This window comes from Osmerus mordax, chromosome 12, assembly GCF_038355195.1.
Source record: "Osmerus mordax isolate fOsmMor3 chromosome 12, fOsmMor3.pri, whole genome shotgun sequence".
In the NCBI taxonomy this organism is placed as follows: Eukaryota; Metazoa; Chordata; class Actinopteri; order Osmeriformes; family Osmeridae; genus Osmerus; species Osmerus mordax.
Window position 1 is genome coordinate 8638691 of NC_090061.1, and position 25633 is coordinate 8664323.

The 25633-nt window shown below is 45.3% G+C and overlaps 3 protein-coding genes across 7 annotated transcripts; 1 reads left to right on the forward strand and 2 right to left on the reverse strand.

The window, feature by feature from the left end:
- Nucleotides 1-224: 224 nt before the first annotated feature.
- rbmx (RNA binding motif protein X-linked) lies at nucleotides 225-4017 on the reverse strand. Of its 4 annotated transcripts, none has more exons than XM_067247986.1 (9): nucleotides 3824-4017; nucleotides 2842-2966; nucleotides 2573-2679; nucleotides 2326-2491; nucleotides 2029-2151; nucleotides 1826-1943; nucleotides 1593-1724; nucleotides 1419-1510; nucleotides 225-844 (listed from the first exon to the last, which is right to left on the reverse strand). In XM_067247986.1, the coding sequence occupies exons 2-9, from the start codon at nucleotides 2948-2950 to the stop codon at nucleotides 528-530; spliced, it is 1164 nt and encodes a 387-aa protein (XP_067104087.1). In that variant the 5' UTR covers nucleotides 2951-2966; nucleotides 3824-4017; the 3' UTR covers nucleotides 225-527. The 4 variants fall into 4 exon arrangements, with proteins under 4 accessions (XP_067104087.1, XP_067104085.1, XP_067104088.1 ...); XM_067247984.1 differs by having other exon boundaries at nucleotides 2029-2178; XM_067247987.1 differs by having other exon boundaries at nucleotides 2035-2151; nucleotides 3824-4016.
- A 361-nt stretch (nucleotides 4018-4378) lies between these two features.
- On the forward strand, nucleotides 4379-13606 carry tm9sf5 (transmembrane 9 superfamily protein member 5). Of its 2 annotated transcripts, XM_067247600.1 has the most exons (18): nucleotides 4379-4720; nucleotides 5349-5416; nucleotides 5516-5609; nucleotides 5989-6116; nucleotides 6255-6384; nucleotides 6561-6688; nucleotides 7107-7218; nucleotides 7345-7424; nucleotides 7531-7636; nucleotides 7934-7984; nucleotides 8415-8547; nucleotides 8653-8772; nucleotides 8941-8998; nucleotides 9161-9320; nucleotides 9511-9662; nucleotides 9749-9860; nucleotides 10292-10463; nucleotides 12578-13606. In XM_067247600.1, exons 1-18 carry the CDS (start codon nucleotides 4577-4579, stop codon nucleotides 12643-12645), a joined length of 2016 nt encoding a protein of 671 aa, XP_067103701.1. In that variant the 5' UTR covers nucleotides 4379-4576; the 3' UTR covers nucleotides 12646-13606. The 2 variants fall into 2 exon arrangements, with proteins under 2 accessions (XP_067103701.1, XP_067103702.1); XM_067247601.1 differs by lacking the exon at nucleotides 7934-7984 and having other exon boundaries at nucleotides 4380-4720.
- A 2289-nt stretch (nucleotides 13607-15895) lies between these two features.
- Nucleotides 15896-17361, reverse strand: gpr101 (G protein-coupled receptor 101). Its single transcript, XM_067248170.1, is given in 1 exon segment — nucleotides 15896-17361. A coding segment is annotated over 1 exon segment (1440 nt). The 5' UTR covers nucleotides 17336-17361.
- Nucleotides 17362-25633: the final 8272 nt, after the last annotated feature.

Consider the following 25633-nt stretch of genomic DNA (forward strand, 5'->3'; position numbering starts at 1 on the left):
TAGTTTGGGAAAGTGACAGGTGACATTTGCCTTGTTCTCTTGTAACAGGATCAACAACTTAAAGCACTTATGTTAAGATTACTCTAAAAAGGCATTCATAACTGATGATGCATGATCTGTTTCTCTTCAGTTGAATTGAAATTATTTGAGTTGCGCTGGTCAATGTCGAACATTCACACTATAGTGTCTGGGATCTTTTTGAACATCCATCAGCGTCGCTTAAGGTCTTTGATTAAAAACTTTATTTGTGTATGAAAGCCACATCCAGGGGCAAAGCAAGTTAACACCACTAAATGTACAAAAACTTAACACTCATCACTTGGTAACAGTACCATTACATGGGCAGGGGCAATATAAAACAATTTAACAGTTAAAAGAAAAAAAGAAAAACTGAAGATAAACAACTCAAAAGCTAAGCTCTTCCATTGAATTAGCTAGTATGGCTAGATTTTTTTTTCCTTCTTCAATCTTTCCACCATAAAAAGGTCATCTGATAACGCAGGATTAGGGCACGCTTTGAGTCCATCTCAGTATCTGCTGCGGGCCATTCCTCTATCGACTCGACTGCCCCCGCGGCCGCCACGAGGCGCCCCGCGACTTGAGCTGCTGTACGCTTCACGAGGAGGGTAGCCTCTCTCGATTGGGGGAGCTGGCCCTCTTTCTTGCCTGCCCATTCGTTCCCCACGGCTAGGGGGATAGGGATCACTCCGACTGCTGGGATAACTGTCGCGACTGCCATAGCCATCCCGGGAACTGCTGCCATAGTCGTCATAGCGACTGCTTCCACCACTGCCACCGTAGGACGGTGGGGGCCCCCTTGAAGGTGGGGCGCTGCGTGAGTTACCTGCAGGGTCAATGGGTCAGGTAATTGGCAAGGTTCACTTCACACACTTTCCTGCATTGTCATGTGCCCTTTTGTTGCCAGTGAGACTTAATGTACTGTACATTCATTGAAGCTATATAGATTTTACATTTCCAATGTGTAAAAGATCTGAGGGAAAAAATATTTATGGGGAGTTTGGACGCTAAGGCAGTACATTATCCAAGCTTGGGGAACTTTACACACGCAATGAAACCCCTTTTAGCATGCCATTGATCTGTTGAGTAGCTTTTTTCCTCTCAGAATTCCAGTGGTTAGAACCGCAGATAGGACAGGTGGCTTTTCACAGGTCTTGATGATTTTGCGAGGGTTGTTTTGTCGCCCTCAAAAATGCAATTACGTGCATGGCTCCTTGAGGGAGTCTTGTGATACTGGAATGAACATTGAACGATCAAGGAGAGACTTGTTGGAAGTTTCCATGTACCGATTTCAAGTCCTATACAGCTGCCAGCTCCCAGGGCACATTGGGGAGGACGCGTGATGGGGTTGAGATCACCCTTCATCCACCCCCCCCCCCTGTTCAAGTGGTCAATCTTACCGTAACCATCGTAGGGTTCTCTATAGGAGCCAGCGCTGGGACGGTCCATATAGCTTCTGGGTTCACGGCCTCCTCCATAGCTATCGCGTTCACTGAAGAAGGGAATTGGTATTTAACATCTGCATCAATTCAAGATTTGACTCAATGTGTTATATGAGTAACTGCAGTGTATACCTGTAACTCCTTGACATGGACCCGTACTCGTCACGGGAGCTGGAATTAGGGTATTCCCGATATGAATAATCCCTTGAAGGTGGTGCGTAGTCTCTTGAGTCTCTGGAACTCATGTATTCCCGACTAGAGTAGCTGTAAATTAGACAAAAGTCTGTAAATCCATGCATTACTCTTTAAATCCTTAATCACTAGAATGTAATAAGCACGTGCATGTTGACAGACACACATCGTACCTTTCCTTGGAGCTGTAATGATCCTCTCTGGGGGATGGGTAATCATCCCTTCTGGACATCATTGCCTCTCTGCGAGGAGGGGGTGGGCCATAGGGGTCCCTATCCCTGGACATAGGAGCTAATTTCACCCCACCAAAAAAAAGGACAATTAGGCAAAGCATGATACGGCCTTCCATCTTCAAATAGTTCCTCAAGAGACTCACACTTACGTCGACCCATGGGTCCAGATGGGGCTGGCCTCTTGGGAGGGGGCCCTCCATTTCGAATTGGAGGTCCTCTCTTCAGAGGAGGAGGGCCTCTGGAGGATATCCCTTTAAAGAAGGGTTCTACATTCCCTACGTTATCATAGTAGTCTTGTGGCAGACAAGAGATACAAATATTAACATCTGAGCAATATCAATTCAACAAGAGCAACACCACAAAATGTCAGCATTGCTTTGGTTCTGGTTTATTCAACTGGGTATCAGTGTATACAGTGCGATGAGCATATAAGTGGGTACCTCTGCTTGGAGGGCCCCTTATCCCACTTGGGGCGCCTCTGGATCCACGGAGACCCCGAGGTGGGCCACGACTGCGAGGATGCATGGGTGGGGGACCACGTCTGCCTGAAGTCTCAAACTGAGGTTTAGTGGCTTGTTCCACTTTGATTGGTTTGCCATCAAGTGACTATACAAAGACACATTTGGGTTAGTGAAAATGCACAATAATTTTTTATTCAAAATTAACTATTGAAAACCCTAAACTAACCTTTCCATTCATTTCACGTGCAGCATCCTTTGCATCTGCTGGACTGTCGAAAGTCACAAAAGCGAAACCTCTTGATTTGTTTGTTTCCCGATCTTTCATCAAAAGAACTGAAACAACAAATGCTAAGTTAATGCAGGCAAATACAATCTTTTTTTTTTTTTTACCTATTGGTATTTTATTTACACACTCCTTAAGCTCATTTGCACATGATGTGTCTGGGAGGTTATGCATGTCAATGTGGACCAAATCGGTTGTAAACGTTTACTTACCCTCCACAATCCTGCCATATTTGCTGAAATACTGCTCCAGTGCCTTTTCGTTCGTTTCTGTATTCAGCCCACCGATGAAGAGCTTCCCTGGTCTATCTGCCTCTGCCATGTCCCAAATTAGCTGGCTTGGGTTATTAAAAAAAGGCACACACCCACAACCAACAGATTTGGGAGATGAAGAAAAATAATTAGCTTTGCATACCGTACACACATTCCTCCTGTCGGGGCCACCTTAAGTAGCCAATCTACACAAGAAGAATACTAGACTACTATGGCTCTATTTGTAAAGATGTATTTTATTGCAGCAGAGAACTGTAGTGTAAGATAGCTACACTACAGATAGCTAGCTAACTAGCTAAACTAGACAAAATGGCCGATAAATGAATGACCAAAATGAAGGCAGTGAATTTACTGCAATGTTAAATGTTCTACAGTACTGTACAATCCGAATCAAATCTCTAAATTAATATTACGCCCGTCCAAATGAGCAAACATTTTCGAAAAACGTTTAAATAGCTAGTTAACAAACATTCAACATTTTGGGTTAACAAGTCTGAGTTTCCAACGTTTGTAGCTAATCACTACTAGTAGTTGTGGTGCTAGGTTAGCTAGCTGGCTAACCCTAACAGTACAACGGAAGATGTGTGGATTTACACCAGTGAATATACCATTAAAAAGCAAAACCACCAGCAATGCATTTTGCTTTTGAGTTTGACAAACTACACATCTAGCCACTAGGTTGACTGAAAAGTGGAGACGAACTGAAGGAAGCTAAACAATAGTTTCTACTAGCTAGTAGGCCAGCATTGGTACGGACGGCCCTACCATCGCTCGTGGTCTAGCACAATGTGAATTCAAACAAAAAAACTAAATATGACATCCAATAATTACTTTTTCAACGTACTATAGATATCATACCCGATTAAAAAACGTATTTGTGCATTTTGTGAAATATCAGGTGAGCGTGTGGTGAGTTACTTACCTTTTCAATTCCAATCTTGACTACAGCTACTACTAGCTAGCTAACAACTAGCTCGCTACAACCGCGCAGCTATGGAGCCTAACGTGTTGCCAGATTTTTTACCCAGGACGCTAGATGGGATAGAAATTAGTAAAATACTCAATAGATGAACAACATACACTGAGATTTATGTGGTCGATACCTTTGTAGCCAACTTGTATTATTTGACACCGACAGTGTCACTTTACGAGCAACAAGATATTTAGATTGATATGAACCGTTGACATGGGGGGAGGGGGTATTTAAAGAAAAACGACAGAAATCTGGCAACCACACTGTGCACGTTTGATGGTGCGTGTAGTCATGTATGTTTAACAAGGACTTTATATAAGAAAAGAACATTTGAGAGTCGTACATTATTTTAGAACAGCATTATAAATCAGCATAGCTATGTCCCATGCAGAGGGTAGTTAGTAGACGTAAATATATATATATATATGATATGTACATCAACATGAAGTTTGGGGCTTGCCTTCAAGAAATGTATCGCCCCTCCTACTTCTTCATGACAACCAAACGTCGTAGTGTGCAGTAGGCCGTCGTGTTACAGTCAAAGAGGTTAGCTAGTCTGGCAAGCAGGCTAATTAGCTAAACTAGAAGGGCCGCTTCCAAAGGGGCCGATAGACAACATTACCAAGCTGGATAGATAACATTGTAGCATCACCTAATCTCATAATTAGCTTGATATATTTGTCTACAGATAATAGTTAATTCATGCCTGATACAATGAAGAGGCGGATAGACCCGGGTTTTGTACTGGCGTTCTTGATCATTGCGTTTAGTTCTTGCTCTGCGTTCTATCTTCCGGGTTTAGCCCCTGTGAGTTTTTGTGAAGTCTCAGGAGCAGATGATTGTAAGGTAAAGTCACACTTTCACATTTTATCTTGTCTATGAGAAACTGGGTGTTGTACGATGTTTGTCAATGTCGCAAGCTTAGGGTGTTGCTAGCATTTGCTTTGCTAGCTATGTTGCTACTAGCTAGCCTAGTCTAATGTGGAACCAAACTAATCCCTGGAACGTCAGTATTCCCCAAATCGCTCATGTCATGTGAGAAACACAACTTGCCTCCCAATCTTGTTGTATTCATAAAGTTTTAGTGGTCAAGTACAACACTTGCAATCTATATACGTTCTTGTAAGGTTAAGAAGCTATAGTCGAGTTCAAATAAGAAACCGCTGTATTTAAGGTTTTGAGAAGGGATATGATGAATAAACGCTATACTTTGCAGAAAACCACCACAACTACGTCGTTCCAGCAAATAAACGGATCCATTTGTGTCACGTCAAGTTATCAGTTCCAATGCATTAAGGCCATAGTACCTTTCCATCGCACATAATTCAGTAATGGAAGGGTTCACCTAACAATGTATTAGCTAGCGAATAGTTTTAACTTGGCAGCCAGCATACCCCAAAGCTTGTAGCTAACTATTACATGTAACGCTATTTATTTTGTAAATAACTAAACTGGACCAATCACTCTTTTATAGACTGACATCCAGCTTTTTGTAAACCGCCTGGACTCGGTTGAATCCGTCCTTCCATACGAGTATGACGTGTAAGTACAATTGTGATTTCACCTCTAATCAGTCTACTCTTTACTACTTAACAGTAATGCTTTGATGCTAACAACATTCTCTGTAAACTGTTTTCAAAGCTTTGACTTTTGCCAAGATGAGAAGGAAACACGACCATCAGAGAACCTTGGACAGGTGTTATTTGGAGAAAGAATTGAGACATCGCCCTATAAGGTACATTTGGTGACGCCTTGTGACATCTTGATTGTATTATAGCATTGCTTCATAACTGCATTCTACCGTCATCACTTGTTTATTTTGTTCTACTGGTCAGGGCAATACACTGCGACCGAAATGGTAGCATTTGCTACTTTTTGAAATGCCATTGCTACCGTAATTTTTAATGGGTCGCAAATGTATCACTGATTATTTTTGTGCTTACCTTAGGTTTTAGGCAATATGGTATGATTTATTATGAGCATTTGTTAAAACAGTAATGTGTATTTTAAGAATACGTTTTAAAACGTGCTCTGAGCATTCAACACATCAGTTTCTGCTCATGTTAACCAGTATAACCAGAAATGTCTCTTTCTCCCCTCCCCCTCTGCATTAGTTCTCTTTCAAGAAAGATATTAAATGCCAGAAAACGTGCACAAAAACCTATTCGAAGGACAAACCTGAGGATAAAGACAAACTTGATTTCCTCAAGAGAGGAATGCAGTTGAATTACCAGCATCACTGGTGGGTTGCCCCTTTGTACATTACTACAACATGATGCAGTACGTAGCAGGCATAATACTACTGTCTTGTGGCACCACACCATGAGATGTTTTTTCAGTAACATCAGTGTGATCTAATGTTAAACAATGGGTGTTTCAGGATAATTGACAACATGCCAGTCACATGGTGCTATGATGTGGAAGACAATCAGAAATACTGTAATCCTGGCTTTCCTATCGGCTGCCTTGTCACCTTGGATGGACGTGTTAAAGATGCCTGTGTCATTAATGTAAGTCTCTCTCGCAAACCATTAGCTGATTCCACTCTATTGTGAGATGACCAGCTTGAATAAGTGTAGTTTTTTGGTACTTTGAATACTTCCTGTGTGTACAAAATCCTTAGTAGTCTATGCCTGGATTAGAAACTGAGTTGCTGTTAATTGACTGGTCGGCATATTTTTTTCAGTCCGAGTTCAACAAGAAGAACACTTTCTACGTCTTTAATCATGTTGACATAAAGATCACATACCACAGTGGGGAGAATGAGGGGTGGAAGGGGGCTCGACTGGTGGCCGCCACCCTGGAACCCAAAAGGTAAGAACATGCCTGCAGACAAACAACAAATACTGTAACTTGTAATGCCCAATCACTTCAGAACAATGTTTCTCATTTTGACTTGGACAAATGGGGAAAATTCTCAATTAGTAGTTTATTAAGAGACCCAAACAGTCAGATGATACCATTGTCCTTGAATACCTCAGTTGTTCTGCCCTGGTGTCGTGCTTTGCCATGTATCACCAGAAGAGGGCGAAACACTGACCTTTAACTTTGTTGTAATGCACCATGCATCATTAGGTAAATGTGTTTACATGATGCTTCAATTGTTGGAGCATTCATAATAAATGTCGACCACAATTATGGAGTTTTAATTGGGATGGCATCTCTATACAGGGATTAATGTGCAGCTCAGAGGGGAGGTTTGTAATTGTGTGTGTGTATTTGTGTGTGACAGTATTGCACAAGCTGATGAAAAAAACCCTGTCTGTGATGGCCCACCCATGGAGGTTCCTGGAGAATTTGAGAGTGATCTGAAGATTACGTACACTTACTCTGTCACCTTTGAGGTGCGTCACCCATAACTGTTGTTTTCTGAGATCTTGTAAATTGTGTTTGGACCATACGAGGGTAGATCAAGTATTGGTTGGGGTGGATCTGCTGTTGCATAGTAATCAACATTTCCATATTCACAGAAAAACAATAACATTAAATGGGCCTCGAGGTGGGACTACATCTTGGTGTCAATGCCTCATACCAACATCCAGTGGTTCAGGTGTGTTAAACCTTCTGGATATTCAGTCCTGATAAGAACCAAAAAGCTACAACACTAAAATGTCTGCCGATTTTATGTTATCCCATCTGTCCTGTGTCTCCTCCAGCATCATGAACTCCCTGGTCATTGTTCTCTTCCTGTCTGGTATGGTGGCCATGATCATGCTGAGGACTTTGCATAAAGACATCGCCAGATACAACCAGGTGGACCAGGTAAACACAAACAGTCTCTAAAAATAGCCATGTGCAATAAATGCATCCATGGTTTTTCAGTGGAAAACAATAAGAGAATTGTGTGAAACTGAACGAAACGTTGTACAGGCTCCCATTCTATCATAGTCTGGTGTTGTGAAACATTGTAGTTATATCATTCCTAATTCGAAATGACGCTGTCTCTATTGTTAATTGGTTTGCAAATTTATCTAGCAGCCTTCGGTAGAGGTTAACAGCAGAAGATTCCCTCCAAAAACCCCGCATTTGTCATAAAACATTTGTTGTAATATTTCACAGGCAGACTTGGTAAGGATTCCACCACCCACAGGAAAAGCTTCCATATCCTATGTAAGCTTGTCACAGGCTTAAAGAGTTCACCTTGTGGTGGTTTGGTGGTTTGTTTTCTGGCAAGTGTCTCTTGAGCTACCACAACCAAAGCAGGATAGTAAGAAATGGCTGTTGTCCATGTCAGGTTATGCTTTTGCTTTTTAGAAGGAAAAAAAACAAAAGCAACCCTGAAGGCTCAACTTGAATCTCTCTTCTCTGTCTCGAGCTACACTGAAGCGAGCATTTATACCATTTTTTACAATTGGCAACAACAAAAAACGCTGCAATAAAAATGTTCACTTCAGTTTCATACTTTGCTAGCAAGTTTTAAAAGGAAGAATCAACGTTTTCTCTTTGTGATTGGGTGGGCTAAAATGCTATTACCATATGCGTAATCAGACGTGGCCCTGATTCTGATCAGATTCTGATTGGCTGTGTGCTCCCTCCCCAGGAGGATGCCCAGGAGGAGTCAGGGTGGAAGCAGGTCCACGGGGATGTGTTCAGGCCACCCAGGAAAGGCATGCTGCTCTCTGTGTTCCTGGGCCAGGGCACGCAGATCTTCATCATGACTTTCATCACCCTCTGTAAGAGGACCGTCACCTCCATCTGCAAACCAATAAGCCCAAATCCCTTGGTTCATGAAATAATGTACCTCCCTCTCTCTCTGTCTCTGTCTCTCTCCCCTTCAGTCCTCGCCTGTCTGGGGTTCTTGTCCCCAGCCAACCGTGGAGCTCTGATGACCTGTGCTGTGGTGCTCTGGGTTCTGCTGGGAACCCCAGCAGGCTACGTCTCAGCCCGCCTATATAAAAGTGAGTCCCATTTGACACAACCTCAGGCACACAACCGACTGCTGAAATGAATACCTGCCATCTTCATGGCATCAATGAGAATCCCGAAATCAGGATCGGTTAGCCTCAAAAGATTTGAGTCATCCCCAGTGCCCTCACAAGTCCACTTTCTTTCCTGTGTGCCCTCAGCGTTCGGCGGGGAGAAATGGAAGACCAACGTCCTGTTGACGGCGCTGCTGTGTCCAGGGTAGGCCTGCCTCCAGGCTCGCTTCTCTCCCAGACACAACCAGCATCTCAGTTGACACACCACATGCAAATCACCTCTGACATCTGATCCATCTCCCTTTCTGTTCCGTCTAACCTTTCCCTCTCTCATGGACTCCCCCCCCCCCCCCGCCCCCCATCTCAGGATCGTGTTTGCAGACTTCTTCCTGATGAACCTGATCCTGTGGGTGGAGGGCTCCTCAGCAGCCATTCCCTTCGGCACGCTGGTGGCCATCTTGGCTCTGTGGTTTGGCATCTCCGTTCCCCTCACCTTTATGGGGGCCTACTTCGGCTTCAAGAAACCGGTAAGTTCTGACCCCCCCCCCCCCCCTCTGCACGGACCAGTGTTTCCCACTGCCCCAGACTGTATTTGGAGTCCTAAGTGCTTCAAGGGTTCTTGCCTCAGATCTTTCTAAGTTATAAGAAATCGATGAAGACAAAATGTTTCTTTTGCCTGTGGCTTTCCTGACCCATTGCTGTCTTGTGTCCCTGCAGGCGATCGAGCAGCCGGTCAGGACCAATCAGATCCCCCGTCAGATCCCAGAGCAGTCGTTCTTCACCAAGCCCATCCCCGGCATCGTCATGGGGGGCATCCTGCCCTTCGGCTGCATCTTCATCCAGCTCTTCTTCATCCTCAACAGCATCTGGTAGGAGCCACCGCGCTTTCCCAATCAACTCTTTCCTTTCAGCGGCCCGTTTGCTGACACTGCTTGTTTGCGATGCTGTGTCCCAGGTCGCACCAGATGTACTACATGTTCGGCTTCCTGTTCCTGGTCTTCATCATCCTCCTCATCACCTGCTCCGAGGCCACCATCCTGCTGTGCTATTTCCACCTGTGTGCAGAGGTGAGAGAGACGGCAGGGACCCAGGGCAATGGCACATCTGCTTCCCCGGCTATAAAGATTAACCAGATTATGCACGCTGTATGATGCAGGCTTTATGCCAGGGAAAATGACAGGTTCCTCCGTTAAACAGATTGCATTTACATTACATTTACATTTATTCATTTAGAAGACGCTCTTATCCAGAGCGACTTAGAGTAAGTACAGGGACATTCTCCCCGAGGCAAGTAGGGTGAAGTGCCTTGCCCAAGGACACAACGTCATTTGACACAGCCGCGAATCGAACGAACAACCTTCAGATTACTAGCCCGATTCCCTAACCACTCAGCCACCTGACTCCCAAGGTTGCAAGGTGTCCCAAGGTCCCAAGATTGCAAGGTGTTCACTTGACACAATTCTTTGCCTTCGTCTAATGTTGTTGTTGTTGTTGTTAGGACTACCACTGGTGGTGGCGCTCCTTCCTGACCAGCGGCTTCACAGCGGTCTACCTGTTTGTCTACGCCGTGCACTACTTCTTCTCCAAGCTGCAGATAGTGGGCGCGGCGAGCACCATCCTGTACTTCGGCTACACCATGATCATGGTGCTCATATTCTTCCTCTTCACGGGTCAGTGCTTAGCCATTTTTAATACATGTATTTATTCTATCTTCCTGGAGAGGCTGGATGGTGCGGCCACAGTGAATTGTGCCTTGGAATGGGAGATGATGGTGCTAAAACAAGTGTTTTGGGGAAACATCTGCTGTCCTATTGTTTGACGATGGCCTATCTTCCCAAAGATTTTCTCACCCACCCACTCACATCCGCACTGAAACATTTACACATTCTTCTGACACATGTTGAGCCTGGCGCTGGCAGTGATCTGAATAGTAAACCAACCGGTCCCTGCGGGAGCTAGTGTGTGTGTCCAAGAGGTGGAGAGACAAACCAGAGGGTGTGCCATCAGTCACTTATTTTGTTTGCTTGTCATTTGAAGTGTAGACGTCACCAAGCAGTATAACACGTTCTCTGTTCAATGACAGTTGAAGGATCTCCATCCTGTTTCAGTGACATCACAGACCAGGAAGTGGTTTACGCTGCAGTGGATTTTTTTGGGCCACTCCTCTTTGTCCTAGCCAAGCCTCTTATTTACCTTTGTTGTGCCAGTAAAACTATAATCCATTACATTTCCTTTTCAAGAAACAGAATTTAATTGCAAGCTCTACGCTTGGGCAGCTCTCCCTTCTCAGAAACGTGCTGATAGATGACATCTCTCTGCGTTTGTGATAGTGCAGGCATCAAACAGATGGTTAGACCCCCTCCTATATTTATCAGCTTTCAGCTAGTCGAATGATTGCTGTGTCTCAGTGGAACAGAGGAGAATTCGGAGGCAGCGCCCAATTCACTTGTTGCCATGGATTATAATAGATGCATCCTGGATCCCTGACTACGGCTGTTATGGCAACCCCCCTCCCACCCACCACCACCACCACCACCATGCCGGTACTCCAGATCTAGACGTGTACCAGAGGAGAAATGTGGGCGTAAGGGCCAACACAACAATGCTATCAGGAGGCCGGGGTGAACAGCATGACTCCTTCCCTGGATAGATGGATGGACAGCACAGCTATTAGAGAGAGACACAGGTTGACATGGTAACCTAGTAACTGCACTCTCTGGCCAAGTCTGGCCTTCAGGACCGCCTACACGGAGCAGACGTAAACAGGTGGGATGAGAAGCAGCCACATGCTTAGGTGATCCAAGCAAGGCCAGGCCAGAGCCCTTCCCCGGGACAGAACATCCCAGGGAAGTCAGAGTCTTGTGTACAGAGATGTTCACAGGCCTCTGCTGTTCTGACACTTTGTAAATCAGTGCCCATGTCTCCTGCAGTATCAGCTGCTATCGTAAGACCCGGATGAGCAGTGTTGGCGAAGGCCTGCCTGGCTGAGGATCAGCACAGAGAAATAAATCCAAGAGAAAAGATCTTCCTTCTCACCCTCAAATTTTGATCTGAATAATCTTAATCTGGCCTAGACAGAGAGCGTAAAAAGAACTCCTTGCCTTCACTCCTTCTCAACTTTGATCCAAATTTAATTCTCAAGGTCCTTTGTCTGGGGCCTGTTGAGCTTTCAGATAGGGCTTTCAGAGTCATATGAATTCATCATCTTCCCAGGATTTTGTCCAATCAGAATGTTATCTGTTTAGTCTCCAGAGAGCAGCTCAAACAAATTGGCTATCTACAGATTTCCTCTTTGACAAATGGAAGCTTTCGGTGCTTTGACAGACTTTGTAGATTCATCTCGCCATTCCCAGCCACCCCACTCAATTGGAATTCATCAACTTTTTAGAAGGGGGAAATTGGTAGCGCTGTGCCAACGCTGTGTGGCTAAGCTGTGACGCCAAGGTTATTTTTAGCACGGCGATGCTCCTGAAGAGCTTTGCCCCCAGATGCTCTTTCATTAGTTTTGTGTTTTCTATTCATTCATGTCTGGTCCCCACCTCCCAGAGCAGCGTGTCACCTGCAGAGCCTCCTCGCTAAAAGCCCGTCCCTCAGAGGAGACGCGACACACGCGTGTTCAAAAGGCCGCACGCTCCTCTTCCCCTAGGTCTCCCTCACAGATGTGTTCTCATCCAATTATGTGGCTTCCTCCCTCTGTGCCTTTTAACACCACAGAAGAAGTGGCTTCATAACATTGATTCTTAAGCTCACCTAACGCCACATGTCGGCCCTGCTTCCTCCTCAGGTACCATCGGCTTCTTTGCCTGCTTCTGGTTTGTAAATAAGATCTACAGTGTGGTCAAGGTGGACTAACGACCAGAAGGCCTGGACAACTTGCTTCTCCCAGTGCTTGCCTTTGTAGTGATCCATTGTTGAAGGAAATGGTTTGACTGGACTCTGACCAGAACCAGCCCACAGACCCCCTGAGAGCGGAGACCGTCCCAGTTCATGTGGCCAGAAAGTACATATTGATACGTTGATGTTGTTTAAATATTTTTGATCTTATTCGTGTTGATGAATATTCATTTGGGTTCATTAGACTTGCACCTCAAGGTGAGTTCCAAAGATCTGTGTCAGTGGGTGTCTGGTGTAGGGAGGGTGCAGGGAGAGCTGGGCTGCTCATTCTTTCCTTTTTCTAATGTATAGATACATGTACTTTTATTTGGCTTTAATATTCAGTATATACCCACATGTCTATTTGTGTTTGGTTTTTTTGCCATCTAAACTGTAATTAGAAAATGTAAATGTGGATGCTTAAAAGAATGTCACCTTTATAAATCTGTCCTTTGAAGCAAAAAAGTGATATTTTTTATATTGTTGTTTTTCCCTGTTCGTTAGGGGTGGGGACAGGGGCTTTAGCTTCCTTACTTTTGATGGATCTGTATCATACTTTCTTAACCAGTGGAAATGCATCTGAAACCATGCTATGGTCTCCTTATTCATAATTTAATGGCTGTACCGTATGTTGGTGTACATGAAGAGAATAAATATCAGAATTGTTCAAGCCAATTTTGGTAGATCAATGGTAGATTACTGTACTGCAATATTGTAAACTGAAGCTTTGTCTAATGGTTGGCTTCAGTTTGACTGGAGAGATTATTGTACAGTGCAACAATCCCCAAAACAACATCACAAACATTAATGTACCCGTTTAGATCTTACCAATTAATTTACTGTATGTATAAAATACTGCTGCTTTTTACCTTCTAGCAGTGTAGAGTCATCACCTAAGGTGATAATGTTTTTACATAATAAATAAAACACATTTGATTAATTTGGATGTGAGGCTTGTTTAATTTATTGGTGCCTTAGGTATGTACTTCAGTCGGTTTTGCCAATTACCCATTATTCGTTTCATTACCTGTCGAGTGATGGATTATCTAGCGTACTTGAATATTACATTTTATTTATTATAAATGAATTGTACACCAACATCTTTTGACCAAGCTGAAAATTATGGAAATAAAAAACAATAGAAATAGTCACAAAAATCTCTAGATTTTAAGCACTGGATATAAAACATTCCCAGACATTTTTTTGTGTGTTTGTTTTACTATATTACATACTGTATTTATTGACATATCACATAATACTCAACAATGGTGTCTGCAGTGATTGTGGCCTTTCTGTTTATGAATGTTTGATTGTCAACTGTTCTGGTGAGTTATCTTTCTTAAATAAACAGGTTTGCAGCATTCAAATCCATCTCAGACATTTTTTATGCTCACTCGCTCCAGATCATGCATACAGTTCACATTGGCTTGAGGGCATGATATCCACTTATACGAGAGAACCATGGCTAATAATAACCAATTATATTACAACCAGTGGCTCCAGCCTTTTGCCTTCAGTTGACAGACTCCCCCTTTAACGAATGAAGGCTTCTCTACATTAATTAGAAGCTGAGGTATCAGAAACAGTCTTAGCAGGCAGACACATCCACCTCGTCCATGGCTTTGAGCAAAGTGGGACTTAGACATCATACATATCCGTATGAGGGGGGTTATGAGGTATCTTTGTAGGATTTAATGTACGGCAGGAGGACCTTCTCATCCAGCTATAGTCGATGCTAACATTCAGAAAGTGGACAGCTTTCCCCAAATGTGTCCATTGGGGGAGAGGAATCTTATGAATCTGGGTGGAACTCTTCATGTTGCAACCTCATTTGTTATGTAGACTATTATACCATGTCTGTTCTCTAGGATTTGATCTTGTTTGAATTTATATGTACAAATTGCAGTACCGGAGAAAGTCAAGAACATAGTCTTACCACTAACATAGGACGGCCGTTCAGCTACAGAGAGGATGGAACCCTCCCACGGCACAGACAGGTGAGGGAGACATTTTGTGGGCTCTTATCCCTCCTTTGAACTGAAGATGAGAGGCAGTGAAATGGCTAAGGCAAACTCTTATTGTGTGGCCTTCCTCTGGGACCGAATAACCAATCACAACGAGCCACAGTGCAACTTCTTCAGTAGAGGTGCTTTGAAATGGAACCAGACCATACCGACTACAGATGTGCGAAGAGTGACATTCCCCCTACTGAAGAGGCTTCAAGGAGAACATGGGCACTTCACACTTCTCCTAACACAATACCCTGAGTTCAGTGTGGTTGCAGAGGTGGCTTTAGACCAGCTGTGATTCACTGGGGCTTATAAGCATCATGCTAGATATATGGGCATGTGAAACGAGATGACACAAAAGTCAGGTAATGTGGGAGAGGGAGTTGTGCTTTTGACAGCTAGCTATAATAACCCCGCATTATAGACTCATACCAAACCCACAATAACATTGATCACTGGTCACTTCAACCAGATCCAAGACATCAATTGTTGTACTGACTAATTGTGTCCATTGTGTACTGTCTTATTGTATTGGGGGCTTCTTCTTATTCCCTTTCCAACACATTTTTATGTTATGTTACACATACAATTGAGTCCATCTAGTCTGCATTTTAAAAACAAAATCATTTTAGATAAATGTGACATTTTGTGAAAACGTTCCAGGGGGAACCTCTTTCAGTTCTGTCCAGTGCTGTTCAACTCTTTTGTTTATATTTCTACTGTTACAAATTATTCTATTTTTTCTATTGTCACAAATGACTCAGTATCAAATTCCCAGTGTAACAAATTGAAACAGTCATATAAATCATTTATGGCATGTCATTTCAAGTCGAGAATACTGATATGTTTTGAGACTAAGATGAGATCGGTTGTGTGGATGGTAGACAAAATAAATCCCTCTGATTGATGTACAGAGCACTTAGAGTATACCTTTACCCAATTGATTTAAATTGTCATAATATCTTTATCTTTGTCAACAAGTACAAATAATAAAATACAGTATTTACTTATTTAATCATTTTCTAAACACATTCATTGAATGGGATGGACTAGCAATGTTTTTTTCTTCACATCCTAAACAAATACTTTACCAGAATAATTTTTCTGTATGTGGCAAAAGAACATTGGTACAATCATCTAGATGGCAACATACAACCACCCACAACAGAAAATGTCAAAAAGAACAACCCTGTAGACCAGAAGGCAAATCTGCAAAAGGTTTACCAGGCTGAAAAACCTGGTCGCCAATGGTGGGGAAACGACCCAAACATCCCCCTCCATCTTTGCCTCTCTTCATCCCTCCCTTCACACCAGCTGTGGCTGCTCTACTTGCTGTGTACGGTGAGCTCCCTTTCTGAGCTCAGGCTGATGGAGGTGGTCTCCTTGCGGCTGTCTCTGGACTTTCTGTCCATGGTGGGTGAGGAACAGGTGGTCCCTTCCTCCCAGGTGCGCATGGGGCAGACACGGGCTGCCAGGCTGGGCAGGTGGGGGTGGGCGGCGGAGCGTCCGTCCGTGCCCACGGTGAAGCAGCTGTCCACGGCCGAGGTCTGGCTGCGCTGGGCCTGCCGGCAGAGAGGCCCACACAGCAGGGCGAGGAACTCCTTCCTCACGCTGCGGTGCATGTAGCCGTAGATGTAGGGGTGGAGGCAGCACTGCAGGAAGAACAGCACCAGGGCCAGAGAGGCCAGCCAGGGGGGGACAGCAGCACTGGAGTGAATAGACACCGTGTTGAGAACACTGTACGGACCCATGCTCAGGATGTAGGAGGCCATGATGACAAACACCACCCTGGCTGCCTTGCACTGGTAGTGGAAACGTCTGTGCCTGGCCCGGATGGGGTACCCTCCGGCAGAGAAGGAGCTCTCCGATGGAGGAGCCTGTTGGGGTTGCCGCTGGGGGCTAGAGGGGCAGGGGGCCTGGGAGTCTGACGGCTGGGGCTGCGGGTTGGGGTGGTTGTGGGTCTGAATGGGGTGGACCAGGGCGTTCTGCCTTCTTGCGGCCCTAAATACCATCCAATAGCAGCCCAGCATGATGAGCACGGGCAGCCAGAAGGAGAAGGTGGAGACCAGGACGGAGTAGGAGAGGCTGGAGGACCACACTACAGAGCACACGTTGTGGCGGGGGTCAAAGTTGATGGCGCCCCAGCCATAGAGTGGCGGCGTGCTCTGGAGCAGGCTCAGCACCCAGGTGCATGCGATGAGGTTTGTGCCCAGGTGAGGGGTCATCCGGGTGGGGTAGGACAGTGGGTGGATGATGGCCAGGTAGCGGTCCACCGACACAACGATAATAGTGTTGACCCCCGCAAAGGCAAACAGGTGCATGAGCACCACCAGGGCCTGGCAGAGGCGAGCATCCAAGGGCCAGACACCTGGCACGGTGGCGGCGATGGCGAAGGGCATGACCAGAATGGTCTGGAGCAGGTCTGCCAGCAGCAGGTTGAGAACGAATCGATTGGCCACATGGAGCAGCTGGGGCTTTCTTTGAAACACCAGCAACACCACCACGTTCCCGAACAAAGACACACACACGATCACGGATATCAGCACCATCTTCACCACGCTGTTGGCCACCGAAGGCCAGGGCACATCACCATTAGAGCCAGGGTCCCAGGGCATGGCACTAGAGTTACTGCCCACACCGGAGGCCTCGGAGGTGGGCATGCTTTGGCCGACAGGCTGGGGGAGAGTGCATGTGTGGCTGCAGCTCCAGCACACTCCACTGCTTTGACACAGTCTAAGGATCCTTTTTATCTGTCAGTCTGTTTCAATCTTAGGGGAAAAGGATGACAGGAGAGAGAAGCACAAGCTCATACACAAGGTCTGCTTTAAAACATGACAGACCCTCGAGCTCTTACAGGTTAGAAAACTACACTCTTGAAGCTGATTTGTCCTCTTCACATAATTTGTTAAAGATTAGTAACCCTTACATAAGTATTGGAGTCCATTATGTATTTAGGATTCTGGACACAGGCTTTATCAGACTTGCAGATGAGGCTTTCATTGATACTCCTGCAAGTAAAATGGCCTTATGTAAGAGACTTACGTTAATGTAAATAATAATTATTAATTGTCACCCGATTAAATTTGCAAGCCATAAATAACATACAATTCATATCTACATGCTTAACATTAATACTAGGCTCCTGTCTGCTGCAATTTTTAAAATGCTACGAAATGTCGAGGAACCCTACAATCTTATCCAAAATGCCATTGTTCAACCTAAATATTGAAACCACAATATAGGCTACATTGATTCTGTTGTATAGGAGGTTTCACATAAAGGATAACAAACACACCAGTCACACTTAAATTAAGGTTTACCTTCGGATTGTCTTATTTTCTTTATTCCATTGAAGACATCTTTTGAAATATTAAAGGCTGTTTGGGATTTTCTGTTTTCAGCACCCGGTCGTAAGGTCCCCCATTGATAATGTTCGGTTTTCATCGCTTCGCCGCGCTCCCATTTTAGCCACCGCTGTATCGTCAATGGCAACCTCTCCACAGCTCTATCGACATACGCTTCATGTCATCACTTACCGGGGGGTTGTCGTTTAGACATCCATAACCTTTTGAGTTCATCAAAAGTCAAACGTTCATTTGGTAAGTCGTTATGAAATGCTTCTTCAAGTAGCCTACTCATCCATTGTTGGTTGGTTGCAGTCTCCGAGGTGTGATGATCAGACGACACCTGCGCTGTGATGTGTAGCAGCTCATCTGCAAATCATGACATTAGCTCGCGGTCTGGTATTTACATGAAAAGGCTTCTTTTCGTCACACGAGCGGATATTCAACGGATATTCTTTTTGTATCCCAAATAAATCCCATGGAACTGTATTAATAAATGCAAGGTTCATGTTAGACATTGAACTGCTGCGGTTGCATGATCCAAAAGTCTATTGTCCCAGTTTTATCATTTTGTTGTTTTTCATTCATACGCCGTTTCACACATGTGCATCTTTTACCATTTAATCTTTATTCGATAAAAAACAGCAACACAGACTGTCTGGATTTGCATAGCTGCTTTTCTGTTGTTTTGATTGGATTTCTATTTATCTCAATGGTGTCTTAGTCAAGGGCAGGTGTCCGAATAATCCAATGAGACAGCTGCTGAGCTGGTCTCGTGCCAATGTCTGGAATAGGCTACCGTGTAACCAGACTTCGGAGTAGATATGACTTGATGACAACCTCTTTAACCTGTACCATGGAGTTTTCTGCCGTATGACATATAACATCTACCTATTTTGTAACACACATACAAGCGCACATGTGCTGATTAGACATAATATATTGAATCAGGACCTTTCTGATTTAAAAGCACGGGGAAAAAGCAGTGGCCGACTACTTTGTGCAATCCAATTAAACTGTGGCCTAAACATGGCATCATAATCCACATCGATAATGAGGCCTCTTATTACAAGTCTTTGCAGTATCTGAGGCATCAAAAGTCCTTTGAAGTGCTGAGCAAGCACCACCACATGTTAGATTTGACTGAATATTAGATGCTGGTGGCTGCAGGAAGATGTTCTTCCTCCTGATGGCTCATGGCCATTGGTTCAAAGGCATCCCCCGCAGGCCCCACACCCTGTACTGGTTTATCGGATTAAACTGGTCCTGTGGCTCTAACTGTCTCAGGGGCCACACACACGCACATGCACATACAAATACACATGATGCACACACAAATACACACATGCACACACATTCTCCAGAGATGAAGGGCTAGACCCATAGAGTCCTTTCGTATTGCATGTTTTGATACTCTGCCTTTGTTTTTTCACCATACTCTCCATTTCTTTCTTTCTCTCTCTCTCTATCTCTTTCCCTCTCCCACGCAAACTTTTACCTATGTGGCACTCATTAGAACATTTGGAAGTTCCTGTGGATTTGGATCAAAGGACATGTCACAGTGCTCAATGACATGATATTTATTTTGACAAACTACCTCCCTGTGCACAGATGAAACATATTCTGTCCCTAGCATGGGGATCTGAGAGACATTCCCATTGATCAACAACGGAAGCAGGCTTCTTTTAATGAGATCAGATCTGGTTGTGAAGATTTAAACCAGTCTGATAACGCTAATGCTTGCTAATGTGTGGTCGTGATTATAGATGCAGTAAATCTCCCAATCTTGATTTGAACCAACTTGTCCTCTGGTGACCTTCTGGTTCACTGGGTAAGTCAGTGGATAAAGGGGTCAAAGGTCACCGGTGTCTGTTTGCTGTCTGAAAGACTATTTCCCATTACAGAGGGCTGACATCACAGAGGGAAACAGTTTTTAAGCAGTCTTGCTTCAGGTAAACCATGAGACATCCCTGGCTCCTTGTGGTAAATACTTTTCAAACATTGCATTGGCATCCCACTGTAAGTGTTATGGGAAGTAGTCTAATGGAAAGCAAGGCTTTCCTCATTCACAGGCTTCACAAATACCATCACACCAGTGTAGAGTAGGAGGGAAAAGAGAGAGAGCCCTATGTTTGATTATTTGTGGTAAAATTTGGTGCCTAAATTCACAGAATCATGGCTCAATATCACCATCTAGTGCTAAAAGGCAATACAACAACACTAGTCGTCGGGAGAACACTGATTCCCTGCAAACTGACAGATAAACAAGAGGTTTCTCCGGGTGAGAGTGGAAACCAGCACCACTGAAAGGGACCTATTCACTTTTCCTGCTCTCACAATGGTATTTGTCTCTAGAGCCCAAACAGTTTAGAAGTAATTACTTGTGTTTTCCCCAGACTGTGATTACTTTGCCACACTTGGCAGCCATTGTCACCGTCTGGGGGCTTTACATTCACGGGAGAGGGCCGTCACCACAAAGGAGAGAAGTGTCCGATTGATGATGAGCCCTCTGTGGCCCAGACAGAATTTAAAAGTACTTGTATGAGGCTCTTTCAGGAGATTAACTTGCTATAAGGGCTACCTGCCATGGACCCATTCCCTGTATTCATGGTGCAGGCACAAAGAGTGTTTTAAGCAGGGCCACAGCTGCATGAAAGCAAATGGTGAAAGGGGATAATGGTCACAAAAGACAACAAACCTCAAGTGTAGAAAAATAAAGTGTCCTCTAAGATGGGAGCCCCTATTCACAGACGGACAGTTCTTCCTTTTGACCATTGAAGATCTGCCTGCTCCGCCACCCAAGGCCCCAATCTAATTAATTTGAGACAAGCGGTGTTGTAGTGCAGACTTGCAAAGAGACAGTACCACTCTGGAGCAAAGTGCATTTTAATTAAATCTTTCTATTTGACAAACTTCCCTGGAAGTGGACGTCACAGGCCAGCGGACGGACACAATCGCTGGAGGCTCCTGGAGAGGCCTCAGGCCCCCCCCCCCCCCCCCCCCCCGCCTGGAGCAAGGAACACACACACATGCTGCTGTCTGTTTCTCTCCCAGATCACTCAAAAACAGTGTAAGGACACACATCACACCCACTTCATGCACTTTTGGAATACCTTTGACACGATCAGTTGTATAAGTTTACAGACCTTGTAATATCTGCATAGCTAGTAAAGCACACAGCAGCCTCAAAGGCAGATTAGGGACAGCCCCCACAGTATACCGAAGCCACAGGGGTCAGATTTAGGATAAGAATGTGTGAGTGTGTTTGTGTGTGAGAGACAGAGAGAGAGAGAGAGAGAGAGAGAGAGAGAGAGAGAGAGAGAGAGAGGGAGAGAGAAATAGGAGAGAGAGAAAAGCTGCATGTGTTCCCGCTTGCATAAATGTGAAAATTGCTCATGCCATTATTTCAGGGTTACAGGTTAGAAAAAAAGGGAAATGAATGGATTTGCTTTAATAAAACAGACATGGAACTACCACATAGAGAGAGCCTGAGAGAGGACCAGACTCTTTTGCTTGTGCTCACACAGTGGAAAGGCACTGACAGGTGTGCTTTTGTATGTGCGTGCGTGAGTCCGAGTTCAAGAGAGTGTTAGTGAGTGTTTGTGTGTGTGTGTGTGTGTGTGCAAGAGAGAGAGAGAGAGATTTTAGGTGTGATGGTGTGTATTGTATGAACGCGTCTGTGCTGTGTGACTCTTTTCTAGGTTGTGTGTTCAATGCTTCTCCCTGGATACCAACTCAGCCCTCTCACCCTCGTTCAGAGAGAGGGCCCTTCTCACTCCTCTCCTAACAGGCCAGATGCAAACACTGACCTCCATTTCAGAGTGTTCCAGTGGACAGACTGGATATGAAAAACAAATGAGATAGTGTAGTTGAAATGTTCTCCCTTCTTTTTATATGGAGAATAGTTAGCTCCTCTGGCTTCGCAACAAATGTGTGCTCCCAGACAACAGTGGATATCTTTGATTCCGGTAAGAACGTTTTGATAACATGCTATCTTTAGATGTAAGGGTGGGTGTGATGATACCATGCTGGTGTTGGAATTGAAGTCGTCTAATTCTTGCATTACTGTCGGGGTGAGTGACACTTAGAGGTCAGGGGTCACCTCATCCTGTGCTTGTGTGCCTCTTAAACCAGGGATTAGTCCTATCTAGCATTTTTATGTCTGAAGTTCCCAAAACATTGTCAGTTAACACGTGAAAGATAGAGCTACTTTTTATCTGTCAGAAAGGCATCATATTTTTATGTTTTCTTATAATGTGGACTGGATTTTAAACGAATCTAAGGCTAAGAGATTGTGTTGTAGTTCTGAATTTGTCCACTAGATGTCAGAGTTTGCCTGGTAAATGAGTCCAGCTCCCCGGAGCTCCTCAGGGAGACAAGCACGTGGTGTGACAGCTTCCCCAGGAAGCTAGGGTGACATTTGCCTCACTTAATGACACAAGCTAATTAATCATTAGCGATCCCAGAGGTATTCCTGTTAGTGAGGCTTTGTCGAGCCTTCTACCAGCAGGGGATACCAGCCCCAACATGTTATGTATGCACATGTTTAATCGCCTCATCCCACGCTAAAACATCTTAATACTCTTCCATTTAGGTATTTAGACCGTATTGCAGTTTCAGTTTTTATATCCCTTTTCCCTGATAAATTGCATGGTTAAGGATGTTTCAGATCAGTCTGTTCTGTAACCTTGGGTTTCAGAAATTGGACTGAAGGCTGGTTTGTTGCCTTTTTTCCAGAGTAGGTCAGAGTGGATCTCTCTATGATAGAGAGTGGACAGCTAGAGAGTGAATAGAGAGATGCAAGAGGAAGAGAGAGAGAGACGTTATCTCTGGTTGATTGGCCAGACAAGGAGAAGGAGATTTGGATTAGCTGCATCAACGATTTGAACCCCATCCTTTATCAGGCCAGATAAACACGTTCACAGGCAGATCAATTGTTTTTGATAGTGGTATAGTAGACTTCCCTTTTTTTCTTGTGTAATTCTCTGGTTTCAAAGTTAAAAAAATATGTGGTCAAAACCTATGAATGAAATATTTAATAACTCACAGTAAGCAAAGACAAAACACATCAACAAAGTTCCTCTTGTTGTGTAAAGCAGAGCTGACTACGGTGAAGGACTGTCTATGGTGTGTGTAAAGACCCTGGTAGCAAGGCTGCTTGAGTTAGGACTAATTGTCTCTCATGGAGTGAAACCCTCCATTGCTCTTCTTTGAATTTCTCCAAAATGTGTGAAGGGCTTTTATGAAATACCGAGGAAGTGGCTGTGTGTATGCCTGGCCACATCACCCCACCTCTCCCTGCTGGGTCCCTGTCCTGGCCTGTGACACCCCTCACCAGGTGGTCACGTACCGGGGGCTCCAGATGACCCACCCACATACCCTCCTCACCCTACCTGACTACTGGAGAGGACCCGCGGGGTTGGGCAGGGCCGCTGGGGGCCACTCAGTGATGAGGGCTGGGTCACTAGGGGGCCTGTGAGAGGGGGAGTTAGGTTTAGGGATGAGACCAGTGGTCGCCTTGGGATAGTCTGACCCCTGAGACCTGCTGGGCTTTGTACTGTGCCCCCAGACTGTGTCTGTGTTGGGCTCTGCAGGCCTGTCACAAGGTGGAAACTTGAATGTGGACATTGACTGCAGCATTGTGTTTCCAAGCTTCAACTCCACAGTGACCTACACCTGCAACTTCTCGACACTGTATACCTTCCATTGCATTGTACTACGCCAAGCGTGTCACAATGTACACGCTAAATAGAACGCTCCCTTTTTAGTGAGTCACTTTCGTCCTTGTTTCCAGCCATCTGCAGTAATGGCGGTCGTTACGGAACATGGCGTGGGCGTACTTCCTGCCTCTTTCTGCGTGCGACCCACCATGCTATGTAACTGCTCTGCATGGCGCCTCCATTTTGTCGTTTTCTTTTTTTTAACCCGTGCATGGGTCAGTGCGACAGGCTGCGTCTCCCTCCATTGAAAGTGATGTTAGTAGGGCAATACAGGCGGATGAATTATTCTGTTTCATACAGGCACCTCCTCATTGATATGCAAAGAAGAACCAGGCGAGGCTTTAGCGCCCCTGCACTGCCAGGTGCCATTTAATATCGCTTGGATATACACGGGATCCTTCATTTCCACTCTAATCAGGGGGAAGATTTCATTCCGCCATAGAGCGCCTTTGTAAATCCCGCTGGCCTAGAATAGGACATGCTAGGAGGTCAGTTCCCCGGCACTGGCTCGAAGCAGGCCAGCGTGTCGAGGGCAGAGGCCTTCACGAGGCAGGGCACATGATCATGTGTACCTCCTTCAGGAAGGCACCATTGCGGCATGTGTTCTCGTCACAGAACGAGGCCCCATTTTTGGCGTCTTATCCTTGCAAAAGTCCAATCCTGTGAAAACGGTTACCCTTAACCTTGTGCATGTGGACACTTTGGCCATTACCGTGGCTCCGGTGGCAAGCTGTGAGGATGAGATGCGAGGAGACAATGGGCGTGCCTTGTAAGGGTTCCTGACACACCGGGCAAAGACGGAGCCGGCGCCATGTTGGTAAACAAAGCATTCGCCTCTGCCTCCGACAACGCCGGGCGTGTTCCTGCCCCTCCCACTCCAGGGGGAACCCCCATCTGCAGGCCTTCAGTGCTGGCACCGCCCCTTCCTCCACACCCATCACCGTTCATCCACACACCCACATACACACACCCACATACACACACACTACAAAGGCACAGTGTGCACCCATTTACCTGTCTCCCAAACGCTACCGGTGTTGGCGCCAAGGAACATACTTGAAGATGCATGCTCCACACCCTTCCATCTCCACAGGAGGCCACAGGAAACAGAGGGAGACGAGGCAGGTTGATCAAAGGTTTTGTCTTCTGCGGCCTACATTTCCCAGAGTCCCATGCCTCAGTCACACAGCCAACCGTTGGGATTATTAACAATGAATCCACATCATTTTCTGGAGAAAGCTCCATTTAGACTTGAAAGAGCCTGCCGCAGAAAACGATGGCGGAGATAGGAGGAGGGAGGGGAATCACTTGTCGTCTGCTGGCGTTCTACCCCGCCTGGTGTCTGTTGCAGGCAGCCATTCAGCCAGCATCTATCAAGCTCAATGCATGAAATTGCCTATTCGAGTCAGCAAGTGGTGGATTTGTAGTAGGGCCTTAAGGATAGCTTATTTACTCACTTGTTTATGGTGAATCAAAGTGAGGCAAACTTTTCTATTTTTTCAGTCGCCATTGCAGTTGAAGCCTCTTAGCTGTGGCCCTTTCATGGTGTCAGGGGCGGGGCCAGGCGTTGCATGTGATTCCCTATCTCCGGGAACCCCGCAATTACATCTGGCACAACTCTGCATGAAGTAACGCTGCATAAGCCTTTGTGCATCTCAGCTTTGAAGCACCGGGACCTTCTATAAGTTGGCTTTTTGTCCCCCCCCCCCATCCCAACCCCCACTAGAGACAGAAGCCTGAATGCGATGTGTCTTCTCCCTGCCCGCACAAAGCCCTAGCGCATTGGACACACCTTGGACGGCACAAAGGATGAAAAGCACGGCAAGGCTTGGACACGCAGGACCGCGCTGCCAGGCCCGATAAAGACACTTCAAAAGTCGAGCGGCGAGCAGTG

Bases quoted from the DNA above. Each gene is read 5' to 3' on its own strand.
- rbmx (XM_067247984.1), bottom strand. From the start codon at position 2,950: ATGGCAGAGGCAGATAGACCAGGGAAGCTCTTCATCGGTGGGCTGAAT. The intron at 2,680-2,841 runs GTAAGTAAACGT...TTGTTGTTTCAG, and splicing joins ATATGGCAGGATTGTGGAGG to TTCTTTTGATGAAAGATCGG. The intron at 1,725-1,825 runs GTACGATGTGTG...TCTAATTTACAG, and splicing joins CATTACAGCTCCAAGGAAAG to CTACTCTAGTCGGGAATACA.
- tm9sf5 (XM_067247600.1), top strand. From the start codon at position 4,577: ATGCCTGATACAATGAAGAGGCGGATAGACCCGGGTTTTGTACTGGCG. The intron at 6,689-7,106 runs GTAAGAACATGC...TGTGTGTGACAG, and splicing joins GCCACCCTGGAACCCAAAAG to TATTGCACAAGCTGATGAAA. The intron at 7,219-7,344 runs GTGCGTCACCCA...CCATATTCACAG, and splicing joins CTTACTCTGTCACCTTTGAG to AAAAACAATAACATTAAATG.